Source organism: Thunnus maccoyii, chromosome 6 (assembly GCF_910596095.1).
Source record: "Thunnus maccoyii chromosome 6, fThuMac1.1, whole genome shotgun sequence".
Lineage (NCBI taxonomy): Eukaryota > Metazoa > Chordata > Actinopteri > Scombriformes > Scombridae > Thunnus > Thunnus maccoyii.
Genome location: NC_056538.1, coordinates 2,612,136 through 2,636,534, shown reverse-complemented (window position 1 = coordinate 2,636,534; position 24,399 = coordinate 2,612,136). Strand labels below are relative to the sequence as shown.

At 40.3% G+C, this 24,399-nt stretch overlaps 1 protein-coding gene across 1 annotated transcript; it reads right to left on the bottom strand.

Annotated features, from left to right (window-relative positions):
- Positions 1-15,799: 15,799 nt before the first annotated feature.
- On the bottom strand, positions 15,800-22,925 carry lhx1a (LIM homeobox 1a). The gene is made up of 5 exons (XM_042414669.1): positions 22,756-22,925; positions 20,711-20,934; positions 19,624-19,865; positions 17,509-17,674; positions 15,800-16,487 (listed from the first exon to the last, which is right to left on the bottom strand). The coding sequence occupies exons 1-5, from the start codon at positions 22,923-22,925 to the stop codon at positions 16,108-16,110; spliced, it is 1,182 nt and encodes a 393-aa protein (XP_042270603.1). The 3' UTR covers positions 15,800-16,107.
- Positions 22,926-24,399: the final 1,474 nt, after the last annotated feature.

Here is a 24,399-nt window from a genome sequence, read left to right as displayed (position 1 = left end):
TATTGTATATTTTGTTAATGTTTTGTTTAGTATTTACGTGATTTGTACTTATTTGGGTTATGGTAAGGACGATGCTGTGGCTGTGTTAACTGATATAAGTGACATTGTCATATACCAGTTGTTGGTATAAGGGAAAGGACACTCCTGTGAGAAATATGGTTCTGTCTAGACAGCTTTGAGGGCCTATTTTTTTGAGAGAAAGCAGACAGAAAAACTAAGGGAAGATACTAAAATAGCATTCAAAAAACAAAGTAGGAGAAATGAGAGGAAGCAATAAAAATACGAAGGAGCCGGACAATATATCAGGGACGAGATTTGATCACACCAGTCTGAACAGTACACTGGACATCATGAGCATGCTGCTGGTAGTTTTGAGTATTGTGGGCTGCAGGAAACAGTGTAAATTGTATTTTTGCACTGTCCCAGCAAGAGAGACAGATATTTAAAGTTACTCTTGGAAGGAATCGCATGACGCTTGGCTTGAGAGAAATGTTGCAGAGGAGTTCAGGTGATGTGGGGTATAAGCTATTTTCTCATTTTTAGAAAGCACAGGACTTAGAAGGACAGGAGTAGTAGTAGTATTATACTATACATTCTGGTCCACACACCAGTCCAGAAGGTGGCAGTAATGCATCTAAAAGCTGTTTGCCAAACTTCAATAAACAACAGTAGAAGAAGAAGAAGAGAGAGAGCAGAAACTAGAGGATGTGCACGTGGCTGTGTGCAGATGATCATGCCTAAGTTTGTGAGTTGAGTTTTCCTGAGTTAAGCCAGTTAAGATGAGTTTCATTTTTTTAGATACACTTGTTTTTTTGTTACACAGGTCTGAATAGACCACTTTTTAAAGTCATTGAACAGGTGTATGAGTCTGCCTCCTATTACCTTCATTGACAGTCTGGCTAAACTTCCTCATAATGTCCCAGCCTGACTGAGTTGGTGGCCTCATACATTTCATCTACACAGTTGTAGTATTGACTTTAATGGCTTGTATGAGGTAAATTACTTATACAGATGTGCATTTGGTTGCACATTTCTATCATAATAACAACTGCAGCACAAATCCATTGGTTTGTATGCATGATCTCAGAGGGAATTGAACCATCAACCATATCAATACATGTACTAAGAGAAGACCACAAAATTTCCAAGCACGACCAAGGGATACTGAAGTGGAACAGTGACCATTTGTCTTTGTGGTCTCCCCTTGCTTTCAATTTTAATGAATTATTTTCTGTGAAATTCCGGCAGCCTATCTACTCCATTATAAACTTTGGCAAGGGTAAAAAAAGGGAATTGCCGTCTAATTAATTATTTCCAGCTTTTGTTTCTAATTAAATGCATGGTTAGTCTACTCTGTGAAGGTGGGTGTGTCGCAACAATGCTGTTTTACCAGTGCAGACACACTCGGTGAGCCTGGTTCTGACTGTCACACCCACGCATCTACAAGAAACATGATGCTGTACAGCAGAACAAAGGAAAGTTTGGAGAGGAGAAGTAAAGGAAAGTTCTCCTGAAGTGTAATCTGAAAACACACAAACACACACATACACACACACACACACACACACACACACACACACACACAGTTTTGTTCTTTAATAAAGTGCAGGAATGGAAGCCTAGTGTTTGCCAGTTCGTTTGTGTTTACAGCAGCATTCTCATACAGTCGAATGATATGATATTTGTATGTGCATGTCACTGTTCCTTCAGCAGTTTGAACGTTGTGAAAAAACATGCTAAACTTATATGAGTCTTACCATGAATGAGAAAAAGAACCCTAAACCATGTCCTATCTTCTAACTATGATTAATGACTGCCAACTGTCATGCATGCATCAAGAACAGAGTCATACATCATGCAATAACTACAGCTGGCAAATACTGACAAGTACACTGAAGCCATGCCACAGTGTAGACCTAATAGCATGTTTCAATGTTCAAGCTATTTTGATTTAATATTCAAGTACATGTGTTGGGAAAATATCCAATATGTACAATTTTGGCAAAATAGAAAGCAAGAAAAAAAAAAACGTGTGCATGGATGCATACACACACACACACACACTAAGAGACACACACCTCTATTCTCGTGTAATCCGTCATCTTGCCTATGGTTTTAATTCCTGTTAACTGCATGGTTGCATGCCGCTGCATCGTTCATTCTAATGGAATTGAATAACAGAGCTGCTTGGCTGCACTTGCACAGGCCTGCTTTAATTGGAATGAATGTTTTTTTTTTTTTTTTAAGAGAAATATTCTGGCCAATTTTTCTCAGCTTAAAGACAATGTGTGGCTCAAGTATTAGTCACTTTCCCCCTCTGTAGCTGTGGAAAATATAGACAGTATATGTATGGAAAAATGTCTCATGACTGCTTTGAATCGTATGGAAACGATGATTTAGCTATTTACTGTACATCATTTTGTATTTGCAATATAAAGTAGGAATGTACAGATACAATAGAATATCACTTGCCACCTTATAGTTTTGAATAAAAATGTTCCTAAATGTATTTATAAATATACTACTTTGTAGAACAGTAGGTAGTGTCAATAATGTACAGTATAATATACAAACAATGTACCATAAGTAATATGTAAGGTATTTAAGCAATACAATAATTATATTCTGAAAATGTAATCGATTTTCAATCATTTTTGGTTTTATAATTTCGATCCATTTTACATCACTTACATGTTGTGGAGCCTCTTTACCAGACACTTCTAAACAAAGTCATCACTGTTAAAATATTTTGTTTTGCCAACAATTCAGCATACCTCAGAGCTTTAGAGACCTCATACTTGTGCAACACAGATCGAGATACAAATGAAAAGTATATAAATTATATTGTTAATAAACTTTCCAGAATCAATTATGAACAATAATATACCAAAAAATAATTCTAAAATGAAAAAATGGCAGTTAGTTGTTTTTTTTTACAATCACTTAAAGATGCCAAAAGATGTATTTTAATAACTTGATATCTTTAAATATAGTCTTGCACATTTTGTGTTTATGTACGTTTTGTACTGTGTTGCACGTAATCTACTGTATCTGCTGAATAACTGACATGTTGTACCAAACACAAACCAGCACAATAATCACAAATCACAGTCTTTGCAGCTGGTTTTGTGCTCTGCATGCATCAGTCTGCTATTTTGTTGTGCAGCTCATATGATCTGAGCAATCACATTGTTTATTTACTGTGTATTGTTAAGAAGATGCAGTTGCTAGTTTTCCTGGAGTCTGCACACAAATATATATAGGACCAGACCTATACATTAACTGTTATTAAAGAACAAAAGTTACAAGAGGATTATCCAATTAATTAAATGAATAACACTGTCAGTTTAAAACAAGACAAACTGATAGATAATCAAATGGAGATAGATGTTAGATGTTTATATTACGCCATATTATTAAATATATATGTATGTATATATGCTGTAGGTCGGTAAAAGGTTCCAGTCTGAGGAAGCTCTGTATAAAAAGCATCTTTCAAATAATTTATTTTAGGTCTTGGAAGACATAGTTGACCCTTTTTAGCTAGTGAAATACTCATGTTGTGTATTGAAGTGTATTGAAGCTAAGATTCCCTGATAAACAGCAGGATACTTTGAAGTCTGGTTTTGAAAGGCAGTCGGGATAATTTAGAGTGCATTTTGTCAATGCTGGCAGGATATGCACAGTGCAGAGCTAGACTGGCAGCTCTCTTTTGTACTAACTGCAACTTTTGTATTTATCCTTCTTTTATGCTACAGCCCAAACAACAGAGCAATATTCAAGGTGGGTGAGAACCAGTGATGATATAACCATGTTCATAACATCTGGAGGGATGGAGGGAGAACATTTCTTGCTGATGCTTATGCACCTCCCCATTTTTTAACAAAACAGTGGGGGCAGTCTTACTCGTTGTCTTATTTGTCAGGGGGCCTCCAGGATTCTATTTCATAGTACGCACAAGAACAGCCCGCCTGCTTGTAGGCTGCCTTTAACGTCTGGGTTCCCACACGCACATATATGCAGTCTACTCAGCGAACAAGTGAGCGAACAAGAGAGAGAGATTGATTCATATTTTTGCGCTAATGTTACTGATACAACATCACTACAAAACTCTGATTAGCCTGCCGCACGCATTTCAAAGACCAGCCAACTGGCCTGAAAAACAACAACAGCTAGCTAAATAATACGCTACAATAAAGCACAGAGAAACGTGCAATAAAGCATTAAGCACCAAATCAACAGATTCCCTCATTTAGCAGCATCATCATAAGTACAGTTAGGCCTTAAGATAGTAACAACAATATGCAACAGCAAGACCAAGCCAAGCTGCTACAATGAACAATCCAAAAAGCTAGATGAGAACATAAAATGAAATAGTATTCCTACCTATTTGAAGTTCATTCTGCATCTCCCCATTGCATCAAACTCTTGCAGAACAGCCAATGCAACAATTACGAGATCATAATGGATGTTCATCAGTGCAAGTCCACTCAGTTGTTTGTCAGTCATTGTATTCCCGAGATACGTCTTCAAGCGATGTAAACAGCTGAAGGAGTGCTCAGCACTGGCAGTGGATACAGGCATCATTAGGAGAATCTTCATGACAGAGTTTATATTTGGGTAGAAATCTGCTGACAATCTCAAAACCTGGCAGATGTTACTAATGGCAGGGGTATGCCTATTGTGCTGCCTCCATAGTTCCACATCTGCAGTGTCAACATTGTGCACCAAAGCACCATACTCCTCCTTTATCTCCTGTCTTAAACTGTCCATCAACAGTGGCAATTTGTTGGGTAGAAGGTACCGGGCTTCAACACGTGGCAGTGCAAGGCATGCTCTGTCCCCCACCTCTGTGAAAATGTGTCTTTTCCAGTACTCTTGTGGCCTTGTAGCAGGTGTGTTAGAGCTCTGGGTTTGTGGTTTGGTGATATGAGGCAATAATGGAGTGACTTCAACACTTGCAGCCAGAGAGCATGCTTTCTCCCACATTTCACTGTATGTAGAATAATCTTGTTTGCTCTCAAGCACTGTCAGAAGAAGCTCACTATTTCTTGAACAGTGTTGAACTTCTCCTTAAGCGAGACTTGGTTAGACACATTAACAAACAGACCTGACCAAGTGAAATTTAAAGAAAAAAGTTTAATTTCTCTGTAGGGTCAGACACTTATAATAACAAAGAGAGCTTGTCACTGGCAAAAACAAGCACTTTTAGCGGACAAACATTGACGAGGCACCATTGAGTCGGGCTGATGTGATTTGTTGCCGTACCTAGCTGTTCAAGATGGCAGACCTGCTTGCACATGTGCGACTCATGGATGTATTATTAGAGCTGGATAGGGCTCTGCCTCTCAACGTTGCAGCCAGTTTTTCCCAGTGCTTGTGATTTTGCAGTGAAAAATACCCCTGCAGCCCAAGAAGCATTTTCTCCATAGACCACTATTGTAAAAGAGACATCTGTAAAACTGTTGACAGGATGCCTCAAACTGCAAACAAGGTCAATTATGACTCTTTCTATTATGAATTTTTGATCCATGGAAGTTTTATATTTGTAAAACTTTCCTTGAACTGAGAGAAGCGATATAGTAAATCTGTGACATCACCACAATTTAAAGTCTATGGGCTGAGCGTGAACTCATGGGCGGTGCCAGTGGGAGAAACACTACTGCGCATATTCAGTTGGCTGCACAATGCAGAAGCAAACCTGGAAGCTAGAAACTTTTTTTGGCATATGTGCCAGCCGAGCTATTCTGATTGGACAGAATAGGTGCCATTTCCAAAGACAGGATCTGCTGTTGTCACAATTTTATTTTTGAGATAGAATGTAAAAAAAAAGGAAGAGAAAAAAAAACCCAAAATCATAAAAAAAACTGTATGCATGGTGCATACAGAATTACAGCTGCCGGTGCCATAGTCATTCATGCTCAAATTCTGCCTCTGAATTATCTTATTCATCACATTGCACAAAAATTTATGAGTCCACTGACTCCTGGTCAATGACTTTTGACCTCTTCCCAGCTGGATGTTCTGGCAGTCTAGCCACATCTTGGAGTCCCACTTAGGACCTTGTGGTGCTCACTGATTTAGAGGTGTGTCATGAAGGAAGCTCAGCGTAGTCTGGTTCTCTTCGGTTTACCTGTCTTCACTGAGCCTAACATTAGCGTTCCAAGATATCAAAAAGCTGGTTTTGAATTGGATCAGTTAACTCTGGGTCCAATCTAGCTGTGAGCTCATACAGATGAAAGAGTTGGTATTCTTAATTACTAGCAACATCATCAGAACCATGAGTACTTAAGATGATATGAAATAAAACCGTGATTGTCAGTTGAAATTTGATAACTGGGGCAGCAAAAAATGCTGAAATATACACAATAAAATCACACAACTTGAACGACAACAATGACAAATTGAGGCTGCAGAAACACCAGAAACAATATTCAAATATTAAAAGTAAGACTAAGGCTATAACTAAGTGTAGCAATCAACATGCTCAGTAATCTTGACTGAGCAAACTTATGAATATGTGATACAATTTAAAAAGTTTAAAGTAATGTAAGAGGGGAAGTAGTTAATGCCTGATAAGATATATCTGAGAGCATGTTGTATATGTATCAATATAAATTGGAGGAATTCCCCTTTAAGTTACTTTACATTTTTTCAATATGCTGTGCCACAAAAAGCTTGTTTAGTACTGAAAAAGTGTTGTGCTTCAACAGCCAACAGCTGTATAACACTGTATACAGTCATGCTCATGTAGTGTTCGATTCACTGCATCATGGACACCTCAGGGCTCAGAAATCATGCCCAACAAGTTGGTCAACCCCAACTTGACCAAATGTTCCATTAAATTTTTCTTGATAGGAAGTCAAAATGTAGCCTACTAATTAATTTGTGGGATGCAGCATAACTTAGATGCTACTTGGCCTTATGCTCCGCGCAGTAAATCAGGGTGTTACTTTCATAACTGTGATGTAATCCACTGTAGCTATTGACCTGATGCTCAAACAGGAAACGTAATTTGTTTATTCCTCTCCTCTGCATGGGTTGCTTGCCCATTCTCATCACTGTATATATACACAGTGCACTCAATATTCATCAGTACACACAGTGACAACTTAGGGGCCAGATTAGTGCATGTGCAATATCCACCCTCCACCAAAGTGAATTAATTGTCTAATGGCTTTAAATTGATTAGGCATGTCTCAGGTTTGAGTTGCAAATCTCCCTCTAATCCAGGTATTTCCCTCTCAGGATAAGCATGGGATTGCTTTAATTAGCAACGTGGCCATGTGTGTTGGGTACAGTAACATGGCAGCGAACACCTGGAGCTGAAGTTACAATGTGTTTGGGTGATAAGGGCTTTCTACTGGGGTGCATTTAGCCACTTGCTCAAACACACTCGGATAATGCCACAGTAGAAAATGCTAAGCTGGCAGAAAATAACAAAAATCAATTTGCCCAGGAATCGCTATAAGCAGTGAACATTCAAAAATGAAAGTGTTACAGCTGTGGTGTTTTGGCTTTAGGGTTTCCTTGTTCTAATGTTCATTTTGTGTCTAAAAGTAAGAAATGTAGCTTCTAATTGTAGAAGCTTAGATTTTACTTCATAAAGTTATGGATTCCTGTCTGTATGTGTGTATTAACAGCATGTGTGTGAAGTTACCATGCTAAGAGTTTTTCTGTTCAGCCACTATTAGCCCTTTTTCACTGCATAATAATGGGGTGTCTCCTAGGGACTCGTATCTTTGGTTGCGCTGGTGATGTTTAACCTGTGATGGTATAGAGCATATGGGAAATGATGTTTGTTAAAGGCTACTAAAAACAAAAATATTGAACAGACAATGATACCTCATGGTGGCACTGGATGACCAGTCAGGGGAACACCAAAGTTATTAGGATCAGTCATCTGGGCACCATGGATATCTGTACCAAATTTCATGTCAATCCATCAAATACTTGTGGAAGCACCAGAATTGAGCTGTGGACCCAGGTTTCAGTTGTGGTATAGTGGTGGTGGATGATTGGCAAGTACTTTTACTTTTGTTAATCAAACCCTAGCTTGTGTAAGCAAGTTGATTCAACTCAACTGACCTTTCATCCAAACAAAACCTGATTAAAAGTTTGAAATAGCTAAAGAGGTAGGTATAGCCTCTGTCAATTGCAACAAAGGCATACAACCTACATAGACAGTATAGCTATGGTTTTCCACATTGTGGTTAGTATCTTAATGTAAGAGATTGTTTGTCTTTTGGTGATCTACATGACCTTTATGGACGTTTATAAAGTAATACTGCAAGCTAATGTCACAGCTCCAGCAGCATCCTATGGTGGAATTCAAATTCCCTTGACTTATTCTTCATGCATGTTGATATGTTGTTAGTGATGTGATGTCATGGTGATTTGAAAATAGGACTATTGGCAGTGCAATAGAAGTAATAAACAAAACAAAACAATGGCACTCACTAATCCATCTTCCCGTGTCCTTCAACTGTGGACAGAAAACGAACGCGTTTCAACGAAAGACTGTTTTTTTTAGTCTTTATCCCAACTGTGCACACGATACAATCTTAAGATTTGGAGTTGTGGGCACCACTGCTTAGCACCAGTGCAATAGATGTGACATTTCTGGTACAGTATGTTTGGACACAAAAGGAAGACTCAGGAACAAAGCAGGCAAAAATGAGGTTCACTCGATCAGAACTCAAAGACACAAAGATGCAAAGAAATCCAAAAAGTCAGAGGTCATTAACTAGCACATAGGTAAATAAGAACAGAGGCAATGACTCTGTGACTGTGGTGGCACAATAGACCCGGCAATAGACCAATTTCCAGGAAGTTTCCTTTGAGATCAGATTTTCGCTGAAGAAACCCCAAAACACAGCCCATTCTCACAAGAAAAACTACAGTATAGGTCTAAAATTCAGGCCGGCAAAAACAACCTATAGTTACGTTTATGCCATCTAGCAGCCGTAGTAATTATGACCCGGGGAAGTGACAGTTTAGATGATATCAATATAAGGTGACTTGATAAGATGATTTTGCTTTACTGGGAGGAGGCAGGTTGGGTGGATGGTTAGATAGTTACCTGGCAAAAAGTGGACTTTGCTGCAGGAGACTACCATGATGATGAAGGTTGTGTAACTTTAAGGATATATAAACCACGTTTCAAATGATCATTTTAACCCAAACCATGATCTTTCCCTAACCCTAACCAAGTGTTTTTGTGTCTACTCCTAACCAGACCTTAACAACAGCATTATCATATCATAAAACATAATTATTATTTTAACAATTATTTTTGAACAGTGATTTGTAACGGTTTTACGATCCTATGGGTCATTCTGGAGTGCATTACTGTGGCCGCTAGATGGCGTAAACCTAGGTATAGGTTGTTTTTTGCCAGGTGATTTTAAGACCTATACTGTCATTTGATTATGTGTGATAATCAAACGACAGTTGTGTGATGTGTTGAAAAACAAGCTCAACTCAGCCCACACTCATTATCATAGAAAATGAATAAAGTGTTGGTCTCCTATTGTTTTAAACCATGTGACTACTGTACACAAAAACAGACACGCGCATGTTAAATAGCTATTTTAGACAAAATGTATTTCCAATCAACAATGAAACACCCTATTCATGAAAGGAAATACACCAACTCAACAAAGAGCCTGTGCAAATTATAAACAGATTTTGCACTGAAGTGTGTATTCCATGTTATATCACGATGGGAAATTGCCAGTGCAATCATACACAAACAACTCATTGAGAAAACCCTTGCCCTGAGCAAAAAACACAGCAGTCGGTCTCCAATATGTGAATGACAAATGAATATCACTCAGTGGGTCAGATGGTGTAGACACACTCCATGCTCTGTGCTAATCAGGCCAACCTACAGACCTCACATACCATCAGGACATCCTCCAGGGGGAAATTAGTACTTTCCACTTTGCTAAACAAATATACTTTCCTCCCTGGGTGAACACATTGTTCGTTACATGTGCAATTTCTTTATGTAAATTGTACCACAATAAGTTACATCTGAATTAAAAGGAAAACATTTAGTTTTATACTGATTCTGAACGGCAAATTATAGATACACAATTTCTCAGGCAAGCTACATAAACTCAGGCAGAAATAATCTCAATATATACCATGATTTATTCACCAGTAAAAGTGAAAACTTTTTCCCTGAGTGCAGGTTAGCTTAACTGGCACACTGAAGTGTCGACCTCTGGCTGATCAATCAATCAATTAATCATGACCATGATTTTTTTTCATTACGTCAGTGAGCTAGCTAAACTCTAGTATGCTTGTTTGAACTTGTTAAGTTGCCCAAGATAACAAGCTAAATTAGCTGCTGTATGTTAGTATAGCTAGAGTGTTGAGGTTATTATTTCATCCTTGTACCTTTGTCTTTTTCACTGCATAAGTATGGGGCTAACTTTAGCAGGCTAAATACAAGATGAAGAATTAGAAGAATTTGTCGACTATTATCTAGCAAAATTACTTTCCTATGTGAGTTTAAAAGAACATAAAAACCAAGCTATAAAGAGGCCAAATTGCAACAATGGTAACAATGTGGAATTATTTAATGTTTAATATTTAAAGAGTCTCAAACATGATACCATATCCCAAACACAGACAGATTGCAGACAAAGAGGAATGGCAAACAGCAAAAGCTACACAATCAAGTACTGTATTGTATGTACTATAGTTGGGCCTATGACAGTTGGCATCCAATATGACCTACCTTTGTGCTGTGTCTATAGACTCAGTTGCTGAGTTAAAGTCCTTCTACATGCAGTGCATATTTCATTTGGTCCATACCCTGTACCTTTTTTCCCCTTTAGTTTCCTACCATCTCTTCCTATAGAGTTTCAACTCACCCTGTTAAATTAGAACTGCGCTGTTAGCTATACAAAATGTCTGTTGAGCTACAACTGCAATCTAAAGTACTTCACCATAATACAACTAAAAGCATTGTACTTTCTGATTGAAATATCTGAGCTACTAATTTGTGATATCAACCATGATACTAAAGCACACTCTTAACAGGCCCTTCACTCTGAACTACTGACGCAGCAAAGGAGATGTGTGGGTTGGAGGTCATTGTGATAGACACGGCCTTTAGTAAGGGTTGACCTTGAAAAAGCAGCAGGTCAAGATCAGGGTCAACAGCTGGGTGAAACTTGGGCCATGACTGTGGGGTCACAGTTCATTTATGAGCAAATTAGTACATGTTAAGAGACGACAGATTCTAATAAGCTTACTCACCATTTCAGCTAATACGAGTTTGGATCTCTTTAAATTCATATTATAGCCTATTGTACATCACAGGAAATCATATCAAACCGATGTAAATGATTCAGATGAGCATATACTGTACATTCTCTATTCATGTCTATATTAGTGGTGGAGTATTGGCTTTTGATAATCTCATACATCAGTTGTAGAGGTCATACTGTCGTTTATCTACGTTTTCATTTGCCACCACATCACTATATATATATATATATATATATATCATTATATCATGATTATGTATGCAGTGAGTCTTGTATCTGATTGTGCATGTGATGCACAATAAAAAGACATTTTGCTTAATTTCACTTAATACCAGTAAAAGTTCAAAACAAGAAAATGTGTGGGAAAATCACTTTGAATACTTTTCCAGTGTTCACAAATTTCATCTAGCTTTATCTCATGACGATGACTTCACAGCTTTTAGTCTTGCTGTGACTGACCAAGAAACTTTCTAAAACTTTACTTCTTCAGTGGTGGCACTGATTGTGTTGGCTTTTATATGTCACTACCTTATTGGCTGTAAACTTGTGTAATACCACTGAGGACACTGAGGTCATGTCCACTGTGATCTTCTTGGGAATTTGAGGGCTTTAGCTACCAAGGAGGTGTTAAGATTCTACAATTAAAAATCTACAGATGTTGGGTATTTTATAGGTTGATTCCAGTATTTTTAGATTCAAAATGTAAAAATGTGATTATTTTAGGTCAATGAATAATTAAAGGATTCAATATTAATCCTGGCAGTGTGGAGAAGGCAGCATTTAGACCTATAATTTAACCAATAAGTAAATTAGAGTCTATTTGGTGCTATCTACATCCCTTTTTCTTTCTCTTTACATCCTTTTCTGTGGATTATGTTTGACTTTCTCTAGGTGGCACTCTTTTCTTACTCTGTTCAGCCATGGCTCCAGCTGATCAAGCTTACGTTCTTCTATTCTTTCAACAAAAAACAAAACTTATAAATGCATTTATTTCTGTATTTGGAGCAGGAAAAGAAGGTTTCTTGGTCTGGCTATAGGTTGAATCCCTCTTGAATAACACCTCTAAGAAGGAATCAGACATTATTTGCAGGAAAATTCCACTAAATGTGATTCAAATATTAAAAGACATTGTCCATGAGTTAAACATCTCCTTCCATCTTTAGTCTTTGAGAGAAGGAGGAGGAAGTGTAAAGAGTAGTGAGGTGGCAAAACAAAGAGCTCGTCAGCAGAGGTCAGCTTATCAGGCTGCTACATGACTGTGTATCACCCACTCGCTGAGTATTGAGCCAGGGAAATGTGGCTCAGCGATCAACCAGCCCGCTCCATTGATTGACAGCGTTTTCTCATTCCTGGCCAAGAAATTGGCTTCCCCCAACATGTGTCGTTTGTTTGAGGAGAAACAAGGACCTGTGCCATGTGTTTGTATGCTTACGCTACGTTCACTCCGAGGAGAGGGTACACTTCCAGCTGAGCCACTCTGCATTTAAAACTAGCAGCCAAATGCTTCTCATATGGAGAGGGGCTCTAAAAAAAACCCTTCTCAGTTTGAACGCAAGTATCTCAGTGTTCGCCTGCTGGGTCTGATCTTCCTATTGGCTCAATATTTTGGCCCCTGTTGTACCCTAAAGTAAACCATTTTGTACCCCCCCCCCCCCCTCCTCCTCCTCCTCCTCCTCCAAGAGTTTATCCCCCTGTCAACCCCCCTAAACACACACACATTCACATACAGTATACTTATTTTGGATCCCAGTGGGTGTGTGGGCTATTCAAACGTCCTGACTCAGAGATTTAAAATGTCATTTAAAACCCATTCAATGCTGTTAAGGCTTGTTTTATTTTGCCAGCGTTAGACTACAAGGTCAGTTTGCACCAACAGCTGATGAGCGATCAATAGGAGATTTGAACTTAAAGAGCCGTGGCCCCAGGGGCGGTCAGCCGGCGGTGCATGGTGTTACCATGGGGGGGTGGGATGGGGGGGGCAGCTAAGCCCAGGGGCTCAACAGAGACCTATATCCTTCCACAGACCCTCCACCCCCACCTACACCCCACCTCCCCAAGCTTGGTTAACTCTCAAGACCATGATTAATTCATGGTGGATTACAGTCTGGAGGCAGGGGAGAAAACTGGGATTGCACACGGTCCTAACTGCACACGCAGGGTTAGGGAGATAAAGGTTCCCCCGGATTCATGCCACAATCCTACCACCGCCCGCCCAACTCGTTTCCCTACAACTATGAATAATTTTTTCATCCTTCCTGCAAGAACACGCCTCAGTGTTTGGGCTTCTTGATTATTAACACGGCTGTGTTCGCCGAAATAAGTCAGTAGATGTCCCTCCTAGCCGTCAGACCGCACCACGAGAACAGTAAGCTGCAGGGAATAATAATGTAGGAGCGGGCTAATAAAAGCATAACAAGCAGCAGAGCTGCGGTCACGGCAATTTCATCATTGTCCTTCACAGTTGCACAGCTAACTGCTTATGATTAGTCGACGACCTCGAGTAAGTGAATGGAAGAATCTGAGGCCAGAGCCAAAGTGGTTGGGGAAAAAAGTGGCATCAGCATAAGTTGTGAATCCACTCCCCCTTGTGTTGGCTGCAGCAAGCAAGTCCACTAAATACTTCCACGGCAAGTGAAATCAGCTGAAAAGGGTTTTTTTTGTTGTATTTGTTGTTCATACTCTTGCACTATTTGTCTATGAATTGTTCTTCGAGCCATCAGGATCTGGTGCAATGCTGCAGCAGGGGAAAGAGAAAACCCTTTGTTGACAGTTAAAGATTAGCATCACAAAATTCATACAGAAAAGCATGACTATATGTTTCCACCACCCTGCTAAAAGCTTCTGAGTTCTCCTTCTGACTCAATTTTTTCTTTGTGTGTCTTTTCGTCACTTTCCGCCAACTGCCATTTCAATTTCACTCAGTGTTTTTGAATCCCATTAATCAGAATTAATAAATGTTTACCTGTCACCATGTCTGCAAAGGCCAATTATTTCACACTCCAAGTGAATAGAAAATTAGACGTGTAGACAAAAAGCGTTCATTATGAAATGAGTGACACTGGCCTGATAGCCTAAGTACCTTACAGAGAGCCCTATGATGTACTGCTGCACTGACACTGATACACGTGATACATAATGCACTGTAATGTAAGGATATACTATAAGATAGCTGCTCCAAAGAAAATATGTTAAAAAATTCATAAGTATATTTTCTAGTTTTATTAGAAACACATTTTTGTCAACATGTTGTATTTATACAGTGAATGGTCTAATATGCACTGGAGGTCACATAAGCTTAGGTTTATTGGAACAATAAAAGACATACCATGAGGGCTTGATATTCAAAGAGATGTAGCAGCTACGAGCTGCATATTTGACCATCAATTTTTAATAGTTTGGATTTTTCTCCTTTGAAGACACAAAAATAAAACCTGTCTAAGTATGTTATATTAACAATTTTATGAATGTATCGTCAGCAGACTAAAAAATTAAGAAGTCAATTACTCCTTTTAACACTTACATTTTGTCTTAACACGTTCTGCAGATGATGGTGCAAAGCACTTTAACAGTATTTGTGCTATTTTTTTTTTTATTTGGCAACTGTCTACTTTGTTTTTATTCTTTTTTTAACCTTTTTTTGTAAACAACATCTTGTACAAACTAGCACAGTGAACCACAACCCCAGCAAATGTGTTTTTATCTCCATACAATATAAATGAAATCAATACAAAAGTTTGGTTGGTTGCTTGGAACATTTTTATATGGATCGAGAGGTTCTAAAACATGGTTTTCGAGACTTCTGGACTCCTGAATTAAATAGATCACGTAAACAGTTGACTGTTCTAAGTCCCATTTAGAACCCCAGTAGAAGATTTTTAGAAGGTAGACTTCATTTCAACATTTCAAGTTCACTTCCATTTTAAATAAAGGGTTTGCAATCCGTAGAGGGTTTTTACTGTTTGCCTTTTGAAGGCAGCCTTCTTCAGATTTGGTGGAAATTCTGAAACCAAGAAAAGAAAAAAAAAAAAAAAAGAAACAAATAGTCCAGACGGAGGAAAAATTGTCATTTCCTCTGGCCTTCAGAAACATAGTGTCAAAAAGGTTAAGTGTCAATATGGCAGAGCCTTGAGAGGCAAAGAGGTCTGAGGAGCTTCTGAATAAATACAAGGGACACGTCTAGTGCCTCGAACATAGTCTGAACGCCGCTCAGCCTTCCTACAGTGCCAGGTCAGCACACAACCAACCCTCAGCCCCTTTATTCTCTCTCTGTAAAGCTATTGAAGTCTTTGACAGTAGCTAATGATGTTTTTCGTGTTCGGGACATACTATAGGAGATTTCGAAAGGGTTGTTTTTTACCCCACTGGTGAGTGTTAGGGGGTTTGGTCGCTATGCTAGGCCACTGACAGGAGTCAGCAGGGGTGACAGGGTGCTCCAGGGGCCCAAAGAAAGGGAGGTGAAGGGGGGCAGTTCAGCAGTCTTGCCCAGTTTTTTTTTTTTTTTTTTTTTTTTTTTTTCTGTAAGTCCAGTTTTGGATTCAGGGTGGGGGCAAATGAAGCAATTGAAACACCCAAACACAATACTGAAGAAAATGTTTTTGAGCATAATTTTTATGCCAGATACGCTTTCCCCACAAAAGATCAACAAATCAAATGGGAAAATAAATAAATAAATATGAAATCACAAAAAAATTATGATTCAATGGCATTGCCCTAACCCTGTCAATATCCATGTGCCTGTTCTTGACCCAGCCCCCAACACCACCAAACCTCACCACCCTCCGTTACCGAATCTCTCGCCAGTAGAGTCTGCTCTCTCGAAAAGCTACCACACGGTGCCTTCGTTCATTTCCGAGGGCGGGTGGGACAGGTGGTTGTTGTATCCGCTGCCGTTCAGCGACAGTGAGGTAAAGGGCGGGCTAGGGCCGAACACCTCAGAGGAGATGCTGTGCAGGGGCCCCGGGATGCCAGGCTCCGGGCTGGGAGAGTCCCCCGGGTGGTGGGACATGATATCGGAGAAACGCTGCACTTCGCTGGAGGGGTGGTGGCCAGGCAGGGGGTGGTCCATACCTCCGAGAGGGGTGCCCGTGGGGCCTGAGGAGGGCACGAAGGGGAGATCGACTGGGGTCTGGGCCTGCGACGATGGAGGCCCCTGAGGGAAGAAGTCATAGTTCCCTCCCGGGCCGTAGTACTCGCTTTGATAATCTGCAGATCCAAGAGAAGAAGAAGAAAAAAAAAATCAACGTTAGGTCTGAGAACAATGGGTGTGCAGAAATAATTCCGGAGACATTGAGGAATTCATTGAATATACATAGCTTGATTTGTATTAGAGAGGGAGAGAGACCCTCGCCGTGCTACATTAGTCACAGAGCACGTTACACTTAAATCAAAACTGCAATTGGGTGGGGAGAACAACGTGGCCACAAAATTAATTAAAATGGGGGCCATTTCATCAGCGATTCTACCTACTGAGACCATTTTTTTTTCAATTCGGCAGAATATTATTAGACTTTTTGCTTCAGCAGAAAGGACAAAGGCCCGAGCACAAATGAAATTCTCAGATTCTCAGAAAATTATCAGATATTTCAAAGCAAGGAAGAGTATGGTATCAAATCACTCAGACGTAAACTAAGTTCACTTCAACTTAACTCACTGCTCACTGATTTCCAAAAGGATTTGGATGAGTTGACCCAAACTGAATAGAGCAGTTCAGTTTATTTAAAAAAATTAAAAAGAACCTCTTTGCTGAATATCAGAACTTGTTTAAGCAAGAGTGGGAAACCACTGCTTTGCATGCATTTGTTTATATAAGTGTTATTTTACTTTTGTGTACTGAATTATCATGACCATCTCTGAGAAAAGAGTCTAGGAAAGGTAAAAAGAAGTGAAGAGGCCTAACATGGCATCTTAGCATGTTATATAAAGACACCTAAATGAAATTACTAATCTGAAAGATAAAATTGTAGGAAAGTTGTTTCATGAGGCTACAGCAGGAAATTACAGACAAATAAATGAAAACATATAAAACAAATGAGGGAAATATTAAACTAACATGAATAAAAATATGAAACTTCTTATGAGCATTTTGCAAAAGTGCACAAATAAGAAAAAAAGTGCAGAAAGAGAGAATATGAGCTTAAAATTGGATGTTTCATCATGAAAAAATGAATTAGTGGAAATAAAAAAAGACACTTGTCTTACAGAAGGAGGTGAATGGTACACATACCTCCATAGTAAGAGAAGGGCCCGTTGGGGATGAGCTCCCCGGGCTCCAGCCGGTCCACCAGCGTCCTCATCCGCCTAGGGCTCCGGAAAAACGCGTGCCTCCGGGCGCCCAGCGCGCTCAGCTGCTTCATGCGCCTCTCTTTGGAACGACGGTTCTGGAACCAGACCTGGACACACAAACACACACATTTACAGGTCACTTCATGTCACCCGGCAAACGTGCAAAAGGCTGCTGACGCCATTTTGATTGCACATCAATATTCTGCGCGGGAGATGAGAGGAGGGGGGAGAAATAGATGGGATGGGAGAGATGGCTCCGTTGGTGTTAAATTTGGGGTGGCGAAAATGTTCTGGGGCCTGAGTAAATATGTAAACAAACAAATACAAATTTGGCATGTACTTTTTTTTTTATATATGCTATTAAACCTCTCTGAGTAAATTCACCCCATATAAGAGAAAGTGTAATTAGGTGTCATATTTACCTTGGCACCTGCACCGCTATGGCTTCTTATAAGAGTAAATAACCGCGCTGTCTGTGTGTTGTGCGGCGAGCGTGATGAGCCGGTGCGTTAAATCCGCAAGGCTGTGCGTTGGAGAGGACTGCGCCCCAATTATCGTTACAGGAACGCGAGTCACATCTAACCTCCCTAATGATCTTTTAACCCTCCATTTACTCCGACTGAAGCTACAGCAGCGGGGGCTTAAAATCTCCAATTAATACTTAATAGGAGGGTTGTTACCAATATATTACCGGGCTCTTGGAGGTTATCATTTCCTAATCTATAGGCCGGCCAGCCGTCCTTTAATTACGCTCTTCCCTTTTTCCCTCGTGCTCATACATATTAGATACCCCGACTTCGCCACTTTCACTTTATCGCCATTAATCTGCTATGCTAAACCTTTTTTTAAAAAAAGCTTAGCTCTGCCCCGCAGCCTTCTGCACATTATGAAGACAAAAAAAAATCTAATTTATTAAAAATAAAAACGCAGAAAAGCTCTATTTTCACGTCATTTTGGGCCTATTCTATTCTTTCTTGTAGAAGGCCTGCTATTATTCCTGAGGTGTAATAATATGTTGTGTCATGAATCGCAGATTTACAATAATTCCTCCAATATTGCTCTTTGTAAATGATACAAGGAAAATAGTCACAAAACCTACATTATTATTATGAATAATAATAATAATAATAATAATAATAGTGCTGATGATGATGATGATGATGATTGTCAGTGCTCTGTGTTGCTCCTTGTTTAACTTAAGGCGGCCTTGCTGTAATTCAGAGTTCTGAGGAGACAATCTGAAGACCCTTGAAACAGATTTCTGCCTTTCCACTTGGCTGGAAATGCTCACAGCATGGCTAAATGTGGTCGCAAAACGTGATGGCAGCGCTGTGCCAGGACTCCCAGCGCTCCCAGCAGCCCGGCGCCAGTTGGCGACTTTGCCCCGTCGCGCGCGCCAAGAATCAAAAATACCCATATAAATTACCCGTTTCCAAATCAACCTCGTTCGTCGTCCAATCTTTGGCTTAATGAAATCAATGTGACCGCGCAGTTTGAAGGGAAGAGGCCTCCTTTAAAGAGGGGTGAAGGATGTGAGAGGAGGGGGGGTGGGGGGTGGAGGGGGTGGGGGTGGGGGCGGATGGTGAGGGAGGTGGAGCCTCTCTGATGGGATGAGGCCTGCACGGTCATGGCAGTCTGGCAGCTTGGCAGGGACATTTTTCCATAAAATATAAGCTGTTACATCACACCTTTTAATGGGCGCGTAACACCCTATAAAACAGAGAAGGTGCGGGTCCACCTCCTCAACCTGTGGGTGTCCGCTGCTCTCCATAATATTTCAGAACATCTCAGGCAGAATTGGAGGTTTTGTTTATTTATCACTGAACTGTAGATAAAATACTGTTGCTGGTGAAACCTGTAATTACAATTTTTGTCAGGGGCACACGGACCACAGTTTGAGAAACACCCACTTCAGCTAATAATGGTTATTTATATCTTGTTATATTGGTTGTTAATGAATGAATTCATTGTGAAATGAAAGGAGGAGAACATCCCGGAACCCCCGCCGCATGCAGGACCTTCGGGAGTTGGATGCTTAATGTAGATGCTCCTTTACCTGGATGACCCTCATGTTGAGGCCGGTCTCCTGGGCCAGCTGCTCCCTGATGTGTCTGGTGGGTTTGGGGGTGGCAGCGAACGCCGCCTTCAGCGTCTCCAGCTGCTTGGCCTTGATGGTGGTCCGCGGGCCGCGTCGCTTCCCGCCCAGGTTCTGGTCATCGTTCTCATTATTAACCGTTTCCTTGTCGGACAGGGCGGCTATCTCCGTGTCCTTTAAGACCACGTCGTCCTGTAGCTGGTCTTGAGAGTCCGGTGATAAACTCGGGTCGCTGCATGCCGTTACTACAGGAATGAAATATGAAAATTAGAATAACCAGACATATTCTGCAAAAAACAACAAAACAAAAAAAAAAAAAAAAACGAGCTGAATTGTTTGAGTGATTTGGTGGAAAAAACTACAGCTGCTACAACCAACAGAACAAAATCCATCCTATTCCCAAAAACTCTATTTATCACTGTGGACTGTGTCAGCAGTGATGTAGTGGTCAATTATAGGTGGGTGAACTATGACCTCAAGTCGGTGATGCAAACTACCACCAGCATTTATAACAATAAACTATATTTTCACAAAACCTTTGTCCAATCTTTTCCTCCTTGAAGCATTTTTTAAATATCATTTTTATACAAATGTACATTATTTGTTAGCCTACACCATGAAGATCCAGGTTATAAAGACGGATATTTTTTTTTCTTACAAATAAAAAGCAGCAAATTTGATGTGTCTTCTTCTTTACTGCGTTGCTAAAAGATTTAAATATTAAATAAGAATTATAAACAAACAAACGACACTTCAGCACATAAGCTTATATATTACACTCCAAAATGAAGACCATCGTCCTCACTGCTGTCAGAGAAAATAAAAACAGAACAGAAAATATTGTAAATTTGGGATCATTCCATGCGGCAACAAAGGCAATGGAGAGTGTTTTTTTGTCCAATTCTACTCCTTGGATGCGTCTAAGCCCTAGTCATGGAAATGATGAAGCCACTGCGGGGCTGAACACATCACATCCATCACAATTTATCCCGCCTCACGCTCACACAAACACACCCACACATGCACGAAGGAAGGGCTCCCTCCGTACCTGAGAGGAGGTTGGTGTCTTTTACACTGCTGTTGTTTAGGTAATCGTCTTTGCAAACGAATTTGTTCTCGTCTATGATGTAGAGCTCCTCGCCGGTGGAGAGCTGCTTATTGCACATCATGCAGGTGAAGCAGTTGAGGTGAAACACTTTGCTCCGGGCCCTCCGGACCAAGTCGTTTGGAGAGATGCCCTGCGAACAACCGCCACACTTAGTGCCGAACCGCCTGCAGGAGGAAGAAGAAGAAGAAGAAGAAGAAGCAAAAAGCTATAGAATGTTTTACACAAATCATTTTTTTTTTGAAGCGTTTAAATAATATCAACATCCAGCCAGGTTGGTAACAAGGCGGGAGTGATGGGGAAGGAATACACCGTATTTTACAGACAAAGAATAACATTTAAAAATACTGTTGACTCAAAAAAGCTGCACAAGTCACATTTTAGTGGAAGAAAAAATAAAGAATTAGAAAAAAGGCGCATTTGACATCCAGATATAAAGACACTCTTATTGTCTAAACCCTGTAAAACGCAATTTAGAAACTTTCATTAATATTTCAACATGAATAAATATAAAAACAAAGTGGAAAATAAAAAATAATAGTGATAAGTGTTCTCCAGCTACTCAGACACAACCTTTGTGTAAAGACTCGCACTTTCAAATAGCGCGTTTAGTAGTTTGTGGAGGTAAACATAAATATCAACACTGAGGTTTTTAGATAAAAAATGAAAAGACTGAAATGTAGAATTATCTTTGTGCGTGTACACGAGCGCGTTTTGTACAAAAGACGCTGTAGAAATATTTTAATAGTAAAATAAAATGTTGCCTATAAGATCCATATTTTATATAATAATAACAAAATATTTAATTTCTCCTGAAGCGATTGCACGACTGTGTTTAGACATATTAAATAAGAGCTGCTGAAGGTATTTTTTTTATTTCTTTCACTGCTTTTAGTTCTATATTTCCAGTCTTTTCCAGACTACATGTAACACGTTTGACACTATGAAAGCCATTAAATATACGGCTTCTCTAACACAGCAGACTGCCCTGGAATTATAAATAATAGCCTCTGCCACTGACTTCAACGTTAAACAATGTGTATTGAGTGGTGTGCACCGCTTGTTGACTGCACGTCTGTGATTGCATTGTCTGTGGACTTGATCTTTTCAACTAGTTTACTATTCAAATCCACTTATCACGTCCTCCTCAGTCGGACTGAGCAAACACACCGGGCTGCCTCTCCTCTGGCCGGGGTTTGATCCTGTGCGCTCCCCCGGCAGCCTGCACGCTGTAAAAAAAACACCCCAAGTGTGATTTCCTCGATTTCCTAACAAACCGCCCCTCCCACCCCCTCTCCCAGCTAAGAGCGAGTGCACACGCGTTTAATGTTGCTGCCCCTCTTTTGTTGTTGTTTTGCATAAGAATCCAAATTAACAAGCTTTTAATTACTCCTCCTAATCAAAGCTTATCGCCTTGCAGTCCTCATTCACGCCTACAGGCACGGACAGTTTGCTTTATTCATTCATTTAGAGAAAAGAAATTAAAAAAAAAACAACGGAGACTCTGCGTTCATTCTTAGTACTTGCTGTCCTGTGTGTGCAGTCACACATTCTTTTAAAAACTTAGCTTACATGCTTTTTTTTTTAAAAACCTGTATTTATTTTATTTTAACTGCTGGTTTGATAAAGCTAAAGGCGGTCTGAGTTTCTGTGAATTACTTGCAATTATACTGTTGACTTATAGTTGTTAAATGCATTTTAAAAGTTTCAAATAACATAGAAAAATGTATTTTTTAATTTACATTAAATCTGCTGAAGATTAAAAATACATTTTCTGTCAAATGGGATGTTATGCCTGAAAAATAAATGTTTTCCGTCTACTTCAATGATGCACCATCACCAACAAATTGAAACTTCTTGATATAATTTCTTAAAGGCCTATATTCATCTTTTTTGCAACCCAGCTACTGACATTAAAGCAGATATATTAATAAACAAACAAAAAAAAACACTAGTGAGGAGTTTGGCTGTCATTTCTCCGAGCTTACCTAAAGAAATCATTTTTGCAGTACAGTCTTCCCTCTCGAGAAAAACATTTCTCTGTCAAATTACATTTGCACTCGCAGCACTGCACGCACTTGACATGCCAGGCTCTGTCCAGCACGTTGAGGAGAAAGCGGTCCAGGATAGGCCTCTCGCAGCCGGCGCAGTGGACCATGGCTTTGGCTGGGCTACGACCCCACAAATAAAGCACACACACACACACACACACACACACTCACAAACAAAATCAACAGCGCAGGCCGAGCATTGACCGAGTTATCTGCTCTCTCCCTCCCTGATTCGCCTGGAGCTCCCGGGTCAATGTGCGCGGAGAAGCCAGTCGATCAGGTGTCACCACAGATTTCTCCCTGCATGCGTAAAAAGGCTCAGCGTCCAAAAAAAAAAACAACAGACAGGAAGGGATGGCGACCGCGTCCTCTGTCACTGGTGGTAAAAACCAAAAGGGAAAAAATAAATAAATCAGTCCTTTATTGGATCCGAGGCAAAACACGCAATTCGACCAAAAATGTAGATTTCAGCACAGGAAGCTTGAGGATCAGCTCAGGCTAGAAGACCGGAGCCAGTTTGGTTGTCCCGGCGCTCTTGGAAGTGACGCATCGGCCGAGAGGAGTGTCGTGTGCCAGTCAGTGCTGGAAGAGGCGTCTAATAAAATGGTTTTAGGGCAGAGCTGTCACACAACAAGACACGCACGCCTATAAATAATTCAGTGCACTCTGACATGGCAGCGTATCCACTGTTCAAAACCCGGCGAGAAACAAAATCACACACCAGAAAGATTTTTTTTTTTTTTTTTTAAAAAAGAGCGTTTTCCCCTCTCGCTCTGTCAGATGATCCTGGATGTTTAGCTTGCGGTGGCGGGTGATGCCGAGATGCGCTGGCGGTTCCGGTAGTAGTCAGTATATATGCTGGGATGCCCTCAGTCTCCAGTACCGTATGTATGCTGGGATGCGCTGGGTCTCCAGTACACTGTCTTGCTCCTAAAGCTCCAGCCCAGCCTTATTCCCAGCCTCCTGACGTCAGGCCGCGGCCGGACCAATCAGCGCCGCACCATGCCAGCAACCATCAAGCCGCCCCATCATAACCCAGCGAGGGCTCTGCCTGCTATTTATGCCACACACTCAAGACACCAATTGTCAAGAATTTCCCTGCAAACTGTCATATGTTAGTGAATGTGTTTGGAGGAAGCAGCCGCGGCGGAGGGCGAGCAGCGCGGAGGGAGAGACGCCGCCACTTTTCAGCTGCTGAGCAAATTGTCTTCTGGGCATGAGGGGGACATGAAGGAGGAATCTGAGCAGGTAGATACAGTGTGGCGTCTGCAGGATAAAGAAGCTAGAGGCGCATATTGCATGGCGTGCATCCTGTGTAGACTGTTTACCAATGTAAAGTTACTTTGCGCCAGAAATTGATACACAAGTTGAACATATTTGTTTAGTAATTGGAGAATATTTTTTATAATACTTATATAATCAATAAACTAATTGTAAGTTCAAATATGGAATATTACTTATCTGCTTTGCACTTCACAACACTCAGAGAGTTAAATCTCTGATTTCACAGCAGGTAGCTGCAAAAGTGTGGTGACTGTTGTGGAGATGCTGTTACCGGTAGTTTCCTTTTCTCCGCGTCCA

Bases quoted from the DNA above. Each gene is read 5' to 3' on its own strand.
- lhx1a (XM_042414669.1), bottom strand. From the start codon at position 22,925: ATGGTCCACTGCGCCGGCTGCGAGAGGCCTATCCTGGACCGCTTTCTC. The intron at 19,866-20,710 runs GTACGGAGGGAG...CGGACTCTCAAG, and splicing joins AGACACCAACCTCCTCTCAG to ACCAGCTACAGGACGACGTG. The intron at 16,488-17,508 runs GTATGTGTACCA...TTGGATCTGCAG, and splicing joins GCCCTTCTCTTACTATGGAG to ATTATCAAAGCGAGTACTAC.